At 44.2% G+C, this 15086-nt stretch overlaps 1 protein-coding gene across 1 annotated transcript in view; it reads right to left on the bottom strand.

Moving 5' to 3' along the window:
- Positions 1–10295: 10295 nt before the first annotated feature.
- The window catches only part of Pex19 (peroxisomal biogenesis factor 19), a 9294-nt gene continuing 4503 nt past the window's right edge, over positions 10296–15086 (bottom strand). Inside the window, exons 6-8 of the mRNA XM_031389905.1 lie at positions 13579–13755; positions 12828–12872; positions 10296–12659 (exon numbers count right to left, since the gene is read on the bottom strand). Of these exons, the coding sequence (XP_031245765.1) occupies positions 12576–12659; positions 12828–12872; positions 13579–13755 (306 nt within the window). The 3' untranslated portion in view covers positions 10296–12575. The remainder of the gene's footprint in view (positions 12660–12827; positions 12873–13578; positions 13756–15086) is intronic.

Below are 15086 nucleotides of genomic sequence, written 5' to 3'. Positions count from 1 at the left end.
ACAGAGAAACCCTGTCTCGAAAAAAAAAAAAAAATGAGCATACAGACTAACAAGTTACAAACTAGGACTCAGGAAGCTGAGGCAGGATACGCACAAATTGCAGGTCAACCTAGAACAACGGAGAGTAAGTTCTGGGCTAGAATAAGTCCTTTCCCCCATCCCCAACACACACACACACACACACAAGGTTTCCATGTGGCATTTTCATACATATACCTGGTTCTTCCTGGCCCCCGTCCCACTCATGTCCTCCTTCATTACCTTCCTCCAATAATTACCATTAGCTTTCATGTCTAGTGTACACTCCATTCTCTTTTCTTAACTCCCCTTCAACTCTCTTTATATCTCTTCCTTGCCTCTCAGCCTCCTGCCTACTTCTTTGTTAAATATGAATAAGCATGTATAATTAATAGATATGTGTGCACATAGATTTAAATCCAGATTCTGAATATGGGAGAGGACATGCCGTATTTGTCTTTCTGAATCTGACTTTCTGCGAATATTACTTCATTCGTCATAGCTGAATGAGTCCATTGTGTATATGTTCCATATTTTCCTTATCCATCCATCTGCTGATAGATATCTAGGTTTATTCATAATTTGGTTGTGAAACTGCAGCTAAAATATGGATATACCAAGTAACTTTCCAGGTTGGTGGTTTCAGGTAACTTCTGTACATTGCTTTGTGCTGACACCTAAAGGAAAGCTAAACAGGATCCTAGGATTCCAGATTACTCCTAGCTAGCAGGCTGGAGCACTCTTATTTGAGGCAGAAAAATCTAGTAGAATCATTATATTCAGGGTAGACAGGAGAATAAAATAGTTGTTTTTCACTGTCTATCTGATAGACATCAGAATGAAGAAGGTTCTTTTTTTTTTTTTTTCTGGAAGTAATTAAATCTTGAAGAAAATCCTTGTAGAAAACCAAGATGTTTTCTCTCATCTGTTGGTTAGTTTTTCTGAAGGAGGTTTACAGCCTTTGAGTGACTTCTGGAGCTCACAATGGTCCTGGCACACCTGGAATACCTTGCAGGTCCGAAACACTGAGGTTCGGAAGCACTTGCAAGCAGTACACAGTAAAGACTAAGGTTGCAGGGTGGTTTTCTTCAGGAACCATAGAGCTATATGGGGTCTTTAGTATAAAGGAATTTGTTTTACCCTCTAACCCCCAAAAGAACAACTTTTGTGTAACAATAAGCATATTTTGGGGCAGCTGTTCAATATTCAGTCCACAGAGGCTGGCTCTCCCTGCAGGGCCAAATTTCATCCTGCAATGTCTCTCTTTGGTGTGACTCAGAACACCAACAGTTGTTGAAGATGTTTGTTTTAGATAGGATCTCCTGCATCCCAGGTTGTATCCTGCCTCTACCTCCAGAGCCGGGATTACAGATAAGCATCGCCATTCCTGGTTTATGCAATACTCAAGGTTGAGCTATGGAGCTTTTGGGCACGTTGAACAAGTATCCTAACAACTGAACTCCATCTTCAGCCTCTTTTTCTTTTAACCAGAAGGTTAAGGTACTAAGTTCAGACTCTTCAACTCTACCCCATACCAAAACCATTCCCCTCTCCCAGTTCTTTGTTTTGACATAGGAAGTATAGTAGTGGCTCAGAATAGCTTCAAATTCACTTCTGTAACTGCTGCCAGGCCAGGCATGTGCCACTATGTCTGATTTTAGTCACTGTTGGGAATCAAACTGAGGGCTTCATGGACACTAGGCAAGCAGTCTATAAACTGAGCTCCATCCCCAGATTCTATCCCAAGCTGTCTCCTGTTGACTACTTGCTGAAGTAGACATGTGGTAATTAATACTGTTAACTCAACAAGATCTATAATTAGTTAGCAGGCGAGCCTCTGGGCATGCCTGTGAGGGATTACCTAGATTAGGCTAATTGAAGTGGGAAGACCCACCTAATTGTGGGTGACATCACTCCACAAGCTGGGGGGCTTGACTGAATACAGAGGAAGTGAACCGAGTACCAGCATTCTTACTGTTTCTTGACTGTGAACACAGTGTGTCCAGCAAGCCTCCAGCTGCCCCGCTTTCCCCCATCATGATGAATGACCCCACAAACTATAAGCTGAAATCAATCGCTTCCTTCGTTCAAATAATTTGTCCAGCAATTTGGAGAGTAACTACTACAGCTAGTTTGTCTATTCCCATTAGTGCCCCGATACAATTAAACATAAGGCAGCAGAGGTCTTTTAAAATGTAAGTTAGGTCATAGTCCCCTACCCAAAACATCCATTACTTTCTCATCACATAATAAAGTCAAAATTATCTAGCCTGATGGCTCAGCAGTTAAGAGCACTAACTGCCCTTCAGAGGCTTCTGTTTCAAGTCCCAACACCCAACATGCTAGCTCACACACTCCAGTTCCAGGAGATCTGATGCCCTCTTCTGGCTTTGTGGGCATCACACACAAATGGCACACAGACATATAGGGAGGCAAAATACCACACGTTAAATCTTTTTTTTTTAAACCAAAATTAGCCCCCAAGAGTCTATATTATCTGGTTCCTATCTTATTCTGATTTTATCTCTTCCCATGCTGCCTGGATCTGCTCTAGCCTCCTTACCCTTCTTGCTATCAGGAACACCACATTATGTTCCAGCTCCGGGTTTTACCTTGGAATATTCAGCTATGAGGTTTATTATATGGCATCTCTCCTAAGTCAGGTCTCTATACAAATGGTGCTTTGGTATTATACATTGTCATCTAAGGATACCGATCCTGCTTGTATTTATTTATTTATTTTTACTTATTTATGAGGCAGGGTCTCACTGTGTAGTTCCAGCTGGCCTTGAAATCACAGAGATCTATCTGCCTGCCTCTGCCTCTAGCATACTGAGATTAATGGCATACATCTGGCTCTGCTTTTATTTTTATGAGACGAGGTCACACAGGTTGAGTGTGCTGGCCCACACCTGTAATTCCAGCCCGAGGTGGAAGCAGGAGGATCAGTAGTTCAAGAACACCCTTGGCTATACAGGACCCTGTCTTAAAAAAACAAACAAGAAGAGAGGCAGGAGCGGGGCAGCAGTTGGGAGGCAGAGGCAGACGGATTTCTGAGTTTGAGGCCACCTTGGTCTACAGAGTGAGTTCCAGGACAGCCAGGGCTATACAGAGAAACCCTGTCTCGAAAATAAAAACAAAACAAAACAAAACAAAAAAGAAACATTGTTTCTAATGTGACAGCATTTAGAGACAGAGTCTTTAGGATACAATCAGGGTTAGAGGAGGTTATAAAAATAGTTATCCTCATGATGGGATTTGTGGTGGCGCATTCCTTTAATCCCAGCACTTGGGAGGCAGAGACAAGTGGATTTCTGAGTTCGAGGTCAGCCTGGTCTACAGAGAAACTCAGTCTGTAAAAACCAGAGAGAGAGAGAGAGAGAGAGAGAGAGAGAGAGAGAGAGAGAGAGAGAGAGAGAGAGAGAGAGAGAGAGAGAGAGAGAAAGAGAAGAGGAGAGGAGAGAGAGAAAAAGAGAAGAGAAGAGGAGAGGAGAGAGAGACAAGCCTCCAACTGTTGGGTTCGAGGGACCCTCTGGCCTTAGCCACAAAATTGGCGTAGAGATGCACACGGCTGCACTCAGTCTGCATCTCAGTCTGCATCACTTTCTCATAACTTTTTGTTTGTTTGTTTGTTTGTTTTAGACAGTGTTTCTCTGAGTAGCCCTGGCTGTCCTGGAACTCACTCTGTAGACCAGGCTGGCCTTGAACTCAGAAATCTGCCTGTCTCTGCCTCCCAAGTGCTGGGATTAAAGCGCCACCACCGCCCGGCGTTTACAGAGCTTTTTAGTGCATGGTTGGGAGCACAGGGGAAAAGAGATGCATAGCATAGGGGCTGGAGAGATGGCTCAGTGGTTAAGAGCACTGACTCCTCTTCCAAAGGTCTTGAGTTCAATTCCCAGCCACCACATGGTGGCTCACAACCATCTGATGCCCTCTTTTCGTGTGTCTGAAGACAGCTACATGTATGAGTACGTGTAGTACTTTAAAAAAGGAAATAATATAAAGTTATGAAAACTGTTGTGGAGGGAGACAATGTAGAATAGGTCGCCAGGGTTACAGGGTGGATGCGCTCTTTTTACCATAGGAACTTGGAGAGACCCCTTTGCTGAGGGATCCTCTCAATTAAGGACTTTAAGTGAGAAAGCCAGCCATACTCACCTGGGAAAAAGTGTTCCAACCAGATGGATCAGCAAAAACCCTGAGGGTCCAGTGTGCTTCTAGAGGAAGCCAGATGGTGCAAGAAAAGGAGGGTCGGATCGATTGCAAATTTATGGACCAAGAAGAGAACTGATTTTCTTCTAGGTGTGTGCTAGGGACTCATAACAGATCCTGAATAAAAGTGGCATGGTTTGATTTATAACTGCAGAAGTTCCCTCTGGCTGATTTCTTTAACTGCCCTCAGGGGGGGCAAAAGAGAAGCTGACAGACTTGGCAAGACCGGCAGAACTTGTATTGCAGGGCAAGTGACAGAGGTGGCTGCACTGAGGTGCTCTCAGGTGGCATGGAGGTGAGCTGGCTACCAGACTGAGCACAGTGTGCAATACAAGGAAAAAGCAAGGATGCGTTGGGTTGTGCTAATTAAATACAGTCATTCCTTCCACGGAGAAAAGGCGCAGGGGTTGTGAGGGAGAACACTCAGTTCTGTTTGTCAAACCCCAAAGCATAGAGTTTTATGCTACAGAAATAAACAATCATTTCTTACTGGCAAAGACACGTTGCTTGTAATGGTTCCTATTTTGGTTAATGTGTTTGAGCCTATAGTGATTTAAAATTCACAGCCCCAAACCACAATTTCTTTTTGCATCAACCTGATAAAATGGGCCACACTTGTATCTACCGAACCGTATGACTTGGCTCGTGTGACAATAACCAGCTGGTTAAATGGGGATTTGCTTACAATTAGTCACCTAAGTTGTTTTTTGATTTTGTTTTTTGTTTTTCTTGGAAGGAGAGACTTACATTGGCTTATGGTTTCAGAGGATTTGGTCCTTTGGTTGCTCGGCTCCATGGGCTTGGGCAGAGCAGTACAGCAGGAGGTGGGGTATAGGCTGTCTTTGGCTTCTTGGTGAACAAGAAGCAGAGAAGCAGGATAATACAGGGAGAAGCCAGGTAGGTAGACAGCGGTAAGGATAGGTAGTAACCTCCTACTTCCTCCAACTAAGCCCCATTCCCTCATATTATGTATATACTAAGTGAAAACTCCATTGATTACATTAGATCCTCAGGATCTGTTTCTGGAAAGCCATGGTATTTCACTAACTCCTAAGGTGTTTTTTTATTAACATTTTTTTATATATCTTAATCATGTTTTCCCTTTCCCAGATTCTCCCCACCTGCCTACCCACCCAACTTTATATCTCCCCAGTAAAACAAAAAGAGCAAGAAACAAAAAACTCACAAACCCCACAAAAATTATAATCAAAACAGTTTAAAGATCATAAGTCAAAAACAAAAGAAGCCAAAACAAATCAAAACAAAGATCACAAGAATACTATTGAGTTAATTTTCTACTGGCCAACTGTTCCTGAGCTTGGGTCTGTGTAGAGACAATTTGGAATTTTGGTTTCTTTAAAAATACAAAGATATTATAAGAATGTGTTTTAATTTTAATTCAACTTTAATGTGTGGAGATGTGGGGCTGTGTTGGACTGACTGCAGCAGCTGAGTAGGATTTGCCTCATGCTCTAGCAGAGGAATGGTTTTGCCAGCTGCAGCTAGTTTCTGGGACTGTGTGACATTTGGAATTCTGGCAACTATTCAGAGGCTGTAAATGCTACGGCCCCAGAGGCATGGTCAGATGATGGTCATTAATGGGATTGTTTGCGGTTTGTTAGTAATCGTGCTCAAAGAAGAAACAAAAGGAAAGAAATTAGATTTCTAATCAGGGATCTCTATCTCTCTCCTCTATCCTCTCTCTTCTATCTAGTGATACTGGGTTGAAACGGGTTGAAAACCCACAAAGTAGCAAAGACCGGCCACAGGTCTGCCCCATGTGTGCTGAGATTGGCTGATATACCCAGAGTCAACTAATATCTTACAGTTAGGTACTGAATTTCTACTGAAGCTCAGCGGCATGTCAAGATGCTATTCAAATGGTACCTTTCTTTCCTGAAGACTCGGCCTCACTCTGCCGCGGACCAGGATTTCTTGCGGGGGTCCCTTGTTCCACGGGACTAAGGGTTCTGGCCAGGTGGGCATGGGATTCGGCTTTTGACAAACAGACTACACACGAGTGGTGTAAGATCTGAGTGTATTTCTTTAAAAATGACACGAGGCTTTTACAATCATTGCAAAAAAGAAATGAAAAATCTGGCAGCTCAACAGTTGAGGTACCTCTGAGGCTATCTGAAACATACTGGGTCTAAAGCAGCAGCTATCTCCTCTGAACTGGTGCTGCATCCCCCGGGCCCAAATGTTCTGGACCCGGGGGACTGCGAGAGATACATGAATCTGAGTCCTAGCCCATCTAAGTTCTAGTGCTAGTCCTGCATGTGAGTCCAAGTCTTCCTTCCCCCAGTCCTTCTGCTAGACTGAAGTCACGTAGGCAAGCGACCCCCACACCCAGGTCAGTAGGGTCTGGTAGCTAGATGTAAAACTGGAGGAAGAGGGGTGGAGCCCTCCCTGTTGAGGTATTCTTATGCTAATTCTCTGGTTCTTACTAGGGGCAGGCAGAGGGGAATCCCGACCTAACTCTTTCAGCTAATGTCCTAGAGTGAGAGAAACCTTTCAAATACTCTCTAGTACTTAAAACATTAAACTAAGATAGTTGGAAACATTGTGTCGGCCAGGAGACAATGCCCAATCTTAACCATTTACAAATCATTACTTGGGGTAATGAGGCCATGTTGATGATTAGAAAGACTATGAGGCCATGTTGATGATTAGAAAGACTAATCTGAAACACGTCTGAGTTAAGAGGTACCAGCGACTGTCTGAAATCCAAGAGACACAGAACTCCTTTTGAAGTCTTATTGCCTCTTATCCTTTATCAAGATTTTATCCCCGATACTTTGGATGTGACTGGAGTAGATGAGTGTGCGTGGCATCACTCCAAAATCATGGATGTTTAGATTCTATAAGGACACTTCTAGTACCATATTTTTCAGGCCCCATGTCTCATGCCCACCCCAGAGAACTTGGTACAAAACTCCGAATTTAAGTGCAGACCAGATTGTCTCCAAAAGCATGAAGGTTGATCATAACTGGCCTTTCACTTTAACGGAAGGAGGCATGCTTCAGCACCCTTCAGATCATAGCTGGCCTCTCACTTCAACAGGAGGAGGTGCGCTTCAGCATCCTTCAGACCATAGCTGGTCCTTCACTTCAACAGAGGGAGGCGCGCTTCAGCACCCTTCAGATCATCATCTCCTAAAAGTCTCACCAATGTGGCAGGTTCTGAAAAATTTTGTAGGATGCATCTCCATCCAGTCTCACCAAAGAATGGAAAGGTAGCTGTATTGCTAGGCCACTATTTGACTAACATATCCTTAAGACCTAAGTAGCATAATCTTACTAAAACCAACAATTATGACATTCTTCAAAATATCCAGGTCCCTTTGGATTATAGTATAGCCTAGAGTGAGAATGCACATGTCCAAGGTTAAGACTGTGAGCATACATTCTCTGAGAGAGCATACACACTAAAGAGGTTTGTAAGCTTCAGTTACTAAATCCTAAACATTTTAGACGTTGCCAGCCATACTGTCTATCACTACCTTCCCTGGCCAAGGTAGCCAAAAAGCATTCAAAAAGCCAGTGTGTAAATGATTAAGAATGTCATTAAACCTTACACATTCCAGGCAATTGGGCCCATGAGGACTCAGTGGGTAGACAATGGAAGTGGAAGGAGAGAACTGATTCTGCAAAGTTGTTCTCTTGACTTCCACATGTTCATGGCCTCACTCCATCTCACACATACACACACACACACTTTTTTTTTTAATTAGGCAACTGACCACATTTGAGTTACAAGCTGTAATTTGCTGACCCCCATGAACCCATCACATAGCCTAAACCAGATGCTGTGCTATTCAATAAACAAAACATCTGACAGAGCAGAGCATTGGGAGCTACTCCTTGCTTTACCTTGCAGTTTCTACAAAATCCAGAAAGATTAAGGTAAATGAGGATATGATACACCCTTTAAGGGTCAACTAATCCTTGCCACTTTCCCCACAGAACAGCATTATTTTTATCTTGACAGAGGTGGGGGTATAGTTCCAGGAGTGTCTAGTCTTTCTACTAAATGCTGGGCATGCTTCTTGGCAGGTCGTACAGAGACATGCATTTGGATACTGGGAGATGGAATCTGTAGATCCATTGTAAAGCGGATTTGGTCCAGCATTTCCTTGATGATGCATCCTAGATTTCCCCCAATGGGGAATGTTTGAAGAGGAGACACTGCTGTGGCTCTTTCGACCTATGGACATCACTGTCAACACAGGCCTTCAGTCTGTGTGAGATGACTAGTGTGTGTTATGAGTGTTTTATCTAAGTGTACCACATATTTGTGATTGTTCAGAGGCTATTAAAGGGCATCAGATGCCCTGGGACTGGAGTTTCATACTCTACCCTTTGGGTGCTAGGACCCATAGTCAAGGTCTTCTGCAAGAGTAGCAAGTACGCTTGGCCATTGAGCTACCTCTCTATCACCATTATCTTGAGATTAATTTATTGGGTCTGGAATCAACCAAGAGACACACTTGTGGGCCAATCTCTAGGGATTTCTGCAAAGGACTAATTGAGAGAGGAAGGCCCTCCCCAGAGTCAGAAGCACTTTCCACGCTAGCAGTTTACCTGCCTGTCTGGAGTCTTTTTATTTTTTAAAGATTTATTAATTTATTATATGTAAGTACACTGTAGCTGTCTTCAGACACACCAGAAGAGGGCAGAAGATCTCATTAAGGATGGTTGTAAACCACCATGTGGTTGCTGGGATTTGAACCCAGGACCTTCTTTGGAAGAGTAGTCAGTGCTCTTAGCCGCTGATCTACCTCTCCAGCCCCAGTCTTGATTCTTGTAGATATGTGGATTCATTATTGCTGCTAACGTCAGAACCCAGTGCCTTTAGTATCCCTACATGCACTGAAGACCAAGGCTCTCCAGAAACCGACGTAGGTCTTCAACAGCAGACTGGTGCTGAGGCACCCAGCCTCCTCACCTGAGCAAGCTGCCTAGTTCTTAGACTCATCAGGTTAACAGCCACTGCTGGTCTATTGTATATCCTATGCCAAGTAAAGCCACCTGATGTATATTACACCCTGTCGTAATATATTCATCCTATGTGTTTTGTGGCTCTAGAAAATCCTAACGCTGTATTTCAACTTCTTTGAATGTTTTTTTCCTGAGTGTAAATGGCTCTTTGAATTGATAGTTTGTCAATCTTAGAACTGTTTGTGACTCAGATGCTGACCAAAACTTAGGACTTTCCCTTGACCTCAATTTTGAAGGCTCTACTTATAGATCTTGGCTGTCTAGGAGTACCTGCTGTGTGCTATTGGCAACCTCCACTCAAGCTGTAACCTGTGGAAAAGCTACCAATCTGCTTCTGACAGTGAAGTACTACCTTGGGTTTCCAAAGGAATATGGTGAGTTTTCAGTTATACAGCAAACACTGCATGTCAACTTCCTGAATCCTTGTACACTTCTGTGTGTTATCTGCCATGTCTACTAATGTGATAGCGGGCTGAAGGAAGGCTCAATGCTTAGGAGCGGTCTGCTCTTTCAGAGAACCAGAGTTCAGTTCCCAACATCCACATCTGGTGGCTCACAACCACCTTTAACTCCAGGGAATCAGATGCCCAGCACACACATACAGACACACATACAAACAGATTAATAATAAATCTTAGAAAATTTTTGTCAGATTTTTTTTTTTTTAATGTGGGCTGTTTTCCCCAAAGTGCCCAAAGCCATCCCAATGGCCTAGTTTTAGCCTATGGGGCCTTGAGAGGATGGCCTGGGGTCACTGAAAACAAAACATACATCTTGTATGAATTTGATTCTTGTTTCATGAAACCATCTATCCAGAACACAAAGAGTTTAGGAAGGGCAGCTTTTGCAATCTTTGAAGACAGCTTAAATACTTATCAAAGTTAAGGTCTGAAATTTATTTTTAGTTATCAAGAAAAGAAGCAAGCTAGAAAAGGTGCTAGATATGCCATATATGGACACATTTTTTGCTAAAGACCATGTTCTCCACAGGTGACACACAGAAAAGGACTTCAAGTACCCAGGCCCTATGTAGAGACTAAGGTACGACCAGAGCAGCATTATCCCATGAAGGTGTTTGGTTTTAATCACTGTATCAACTTGTGACATTAAGAATCAGAAATACACTGTCTTTGATATTGTTGTGAAGTTCAATTATGTGATCAGTGGGCTTAACCTGTAACAGAGTTTAGACAGTTTAGGTGTTTTCAAATTTGCATATAGGTCGTATATAGTCTCAATTACATACCAGTCATGGGCAACAGATCCATATATTGATGCAGAGGGACTAGATGTTTAAAGAGGAAAATTCTGGTCCTTTACCACACATAACTTGATGGGGACTGTCCTAGGGCACCAGGTTTTATTCAGCTCTAAGTCTCAGAGTAATTCAAATGGTTTTTAGGAAAAGAGCCCAACGCAAGGTCGACTTGCTCGTGTTCAACCAAATTAAAATGGAGGAAAAAAAAAGTCCTGAAAATAAAGCCACAGTCAACTACAGCATCATCAGCAGAAATGAGAAGGACGGCCAGCAAGGCCCTGAGCGCAGTGCCAAGGGCAGGTCATTCCCATTCCTGTCTCACCTGTTCCTGTCAAGCTTTTGTCAGGATCATCAATATAATACTGGCGATTCAGGCCCCATTCATCACCACAAATCAGCTGGTACGTTTTCCCTTTCTCAGAGTATGGAGGAGTGTCAATGCAGACCGGGAGTCTTCTGTTTTATGAGCTGTGCTGGCTGGCTAGTTCCCAGCCTGTGGCCTCGAGCACATTTCCTTCCCTAGCACATGTGGCATCCTTAAATGTGGTTTGAACCCAGGGGAAATGATGTGTTACAAACTCAAAGTGACTCAGATGACAAATGTGAATTTGTTCTTGCCAAAGTTATTTTCCAGGGGGGGTGGATATGACCAGAATACATTGTATACATGTATTAAAAGTCCAAAGAATAAATAAAAAATATATTTTTAAAACATTATTTTCCAAGTGAACCAGGATATCTAGGTGGCCTAAAAAGAATATCTATAAAATATATGGCAACCATGGTGCTTAGACCCACTGTGAAAAAACAGGTCAATTCAAAGTTAGGTGACTTAGAAAACATGTTAACGACTTCTCATTAACATCAACTCTAATGTAAAAAGTTAAGACTGAAGTACCAAGGAGACGAAGAGAGGCTTCTTTTGCCGAAGGAAGTGCAACCTGAGCTGGCAGGCTGCGTCGTGGCAGAGCCTAACAGCAGCATACAGAACTGTCTACCTCCTAACACGCTTCACTCTGCAGCTTACAGAAGAAACTAGGGAAGATTCGAAATAGACCTGGATGAAAAATAACCCACACACTTGCTCAGAATATTTATTAGATACTGCCCCATAGGGCTGGCAGGAAAAAAAAAAGATTCTGGCCACACCCCTTCCCCAAGCACCTTCCTCAACCAAGGAGTCTAGGGAATCTGATGTCTTAAATAAGCCAAAATGTATCTGGGAAGAATGGCCACTCATGTACCAGATCGGACACTACAAGTATGTGTTGGCCAGGGAGGAAGGGAAGGGTCTAGTGACAATGGTCCTGGTTCTAGACAAAAGGAAACAAGATTGGCCTTCATCCATCACAGCACTGGTTAAAAGGGCAGAATAAATAAGACTCTAAAACGAAGGGGGTAAGGATAGTCGGGGGGGGGGCGCAAAGGAAGGTCAAGAGCCGGGTTCCCCTAAATCACGGAGCTGTAGAAAGAACCAGGGTAGCAACTTGAGTTCTCAGGAGGAAAAGGGGATTAGGGCGCAGCACCTAGGGACAGGAAAAGCCCAAGGCTTTGCTTTCGACCTGACCACGGCTAAGTGCAAAACTCCTTTCCCTTCAGAGAATTCCAAAGGAAGGCAAGGAGATGTGGTGACAAGCCTACAGCCCTAGCCCAGGCTACGTTTCTCCTCGTTCTCAGAGGCCCTGCCTAATAGAAGCACAGAGCCTTAGGACTTAGCTCCTGCTCCCCAGACACAAGAAAGAGAGTAGAAACAAGGCACGAAGTCCCTGGGACTCAAGGGGGAACATGAGTACCACCATACCTAACATTATTTTGGGAGTGGGAAGAAGTGAAGTGCCCCACAAGGGATGCCGCCTTCCTTCACCTGGCAGATAGTTGGCCTGTTTCTAATAGCAGAAACCATGATGGAGTAGGACTCATAGAAAAGGCCCTACAGAACAGCTGGTATGGCACGGTCTTGAATGGGATGTAGAGAGCGTAGGGCAGCCAGCTCCCACAGGTGACACTCCTGCCTCAGTTCCCAGTGACTCTGTTGACTCCAGATGTTCCCTATGGCTGGAACTCAGGGAGGAAACCGTGATGTATTTCACATGATCAGACACTGTTCGCCATTAGCACCTGGTGGGCCCGATAGATTGAGGGCATCCAGGTCAAAGTTGAGGCCAGGAGGCTGGAGAAGAGACAAAGGGACGGAGAGAAATCACTCATATTTCACGTCAGAGTTTCTGAAGATCAGCCCTTAGCAGCCATGATGATCACCCTGCGTGGATTACCTAAGGACTGCTGGTGTGTGCAAACTGGGAACTGGGTTGGTTAGAACACAGAAGAACATACTCACCATCTCGCCGGCCAGCTCCTTTGGAGGATGGCCCAAGGCCTGTAACTAGAAAATGAAAAAAATAAGAGATTAGAGAAAAAATTGAAATATCACAGAAAACACAAAAGCAAAAAAAGGAATCGGATTAGTAATCTGATTTCTTCTGGCCATGGTATGCAGTCTTTGTAGTGACACTTTTGAGAATTCTGGAATTTTTGTTTAAAAAAAAACCACAGAAATATTGTTAAGAATGTGCTTTCACTTTAATCCCACGTGTGGGAATGTGGGCTGCTTCGGACTGAGAGCAGCAGTTGACCATGATCTGCGGCTGCGCGCTCTAGCAGGGGCGTGGCTGCTTCGGACTGAGAGCAGCAGCTGACCATGGGGCTGCACGCTCTAGCAGGGGGCGTGGCTTTGCCAGCTGCAGATCGTTTCTGTGAGGTCTGGAATTCCAGGAACTTTTCTGAGGGTGTAAATTCAAGGGCCCAAGAGGGTCGGGGTTGTTGCCCGTTTAGGGGGGGTTGTTGCTGTTTGTTAGCAGTCGTGATCAAAGACAACACATAGAAAAGAAATCAGATTCAGGGATGTTTTTCCCCTCCATCCTTGCTTCTCTCCTATCTGGCATTAGTGGGTGAATGGCGGGGGTGGGGAGAAGTATGAAGGTATGAAGTAGGAAGAACCCACAAAAAGTAGCGAAGAGCAGCTCCAAGCAGCCTTTGCAGACACCCCCCTGCGGAGAGCGCTTCAGGAGGGCAGTGTGAGGAGGCCCTACCTGTTGCATCAGATCCAGCATCGCCTCAAAGCGGGCCCTCTGAGTAGCCTCGCTGTCCGTGGGGGTCTCTGCCTCAAACTGCTCACAGATTTTGCCCATGACACAGTGCTGCTGCCGGTACTTCTCAAACTGCTCTGGGGGGATGGATTCCTGGTGACTCTGCAGCCATTCTGGATACTAAAGAAAGGGAGGAGAAGGGTGAGAAAGAAGGAAGCAAACAGGAGGGAAGGGGACCAAGAAGAAAAAACAAAGGCTAAATGAGCAAGTTCATCGTGAAAAGGACAAAGCACTGTCGGCTCCTACAGATCACCTGGGCACACTGGTATATATGGTGACTATGTCTGTGAAAAGCGAGAACGTAAACATCTTAGGCTGTGAGGGTTGTTCCACTTTCGTTCCTGTTGCTATGATAAAACATCAAAAAACCACCTGGGAGAGCAAAGGGTTTACATTTCGTCTGACACTTCTGGGTAACAGTCCATCATTGAGGGCAGGAGCTCAGTCACCACAGACGAAGACTGCATACAGGCTGACTTTGTTGATTTTTAGCTTTCTTATATAGTCTAGGGTCACCTGCCTAGGGTTGGTGCCACCCACGGTGGGCTATGCCCTCCCACACCAACCATCAATCAAGATAATTCCTCACACACAAGGCCATAGTCCAATCTAATCTGGCCAATCCCCCAACAGAAGTTCCCTTGGATGACTCTGGGCTATGTAAAATTGACAGCTGCAGCTAACTAGGGCAAGGGTCACATGCGGTCTCCGTTAAACACTGCTGGTCTGTCCTTGTATTTAAGATTTATTTACTTTTATTTTATATTCATTAGTGTTTTGCCTGCATGTATGTATTTGTACCATGTGCATAGCTGGTGTACTGGGAGAGAGAGTGTCAGATCTCCTAGAACTGGGGTTATGGATGGTTATAAGCTACCATGTAGAGCCTGGGAAATGAATCTAGGTGACCCTCTGCAAGAACAGCAAGTGCTCTTTAACAAGCCCCATCTGTTGTTGTCATTATTTGTAATTTTAAAAAACTCTATTTTATTTGTACGAATGTTTGTATGTCTGTGTGCAACATGTGTGTCAGGTGCTCTCAGAAGATGGGAGAGGGCATCAAATTCTCTGGAACTGGAGCCATGGACCATTGTGAGCTGCTAGGTGGGTGCTTGAAATTGAACCCAGGTCCTCTGGAAGAACAGCCAGGGTTCTTAACTGCTGAAGCATCTCTCCCTAGCCCTGTTGTTTTTAAACTTAAAAATATAAAAATGAGGGCTGGAGAGATGGCTTGAGTGGTTAAGAGTACATACTGCTCTTGCAGAGGAACCGGATTGGTTCAAGTTCCATTCCCAACACCCTTATGTAATTGTAATGTGTGTGTGTGTAATTTAAAAATAGTAATAAATCTATTAAAAACAATGTAGCCGGGTGGTGGTGGCACACGCCTTTAATCCCAGCACTTAGGAGGCAGAGGCAGGCGGATCTCTGAGTTCGAGGCCAGCCTGGTC

This window comes from Mastomys coucha, unplaced genomic scaffold, assembly GCF_008632895.1.
Source record: "Mastomys coucha isolate ucsf_1 unplaced genomic scaffold, UCSF_Mcou_1 pScaffold1, whole genome shotgun sequence".
Taxonomy (NCBI): domain Eukaryota; kingdom Metazoa; phylum Chordata; class Mammalia; order Rodentia; family Muridae; genus Mastomys; species Mastomys coucha.
This window is presented reverse-complemented; position numbering and strand designations above follow the sequence as displayed.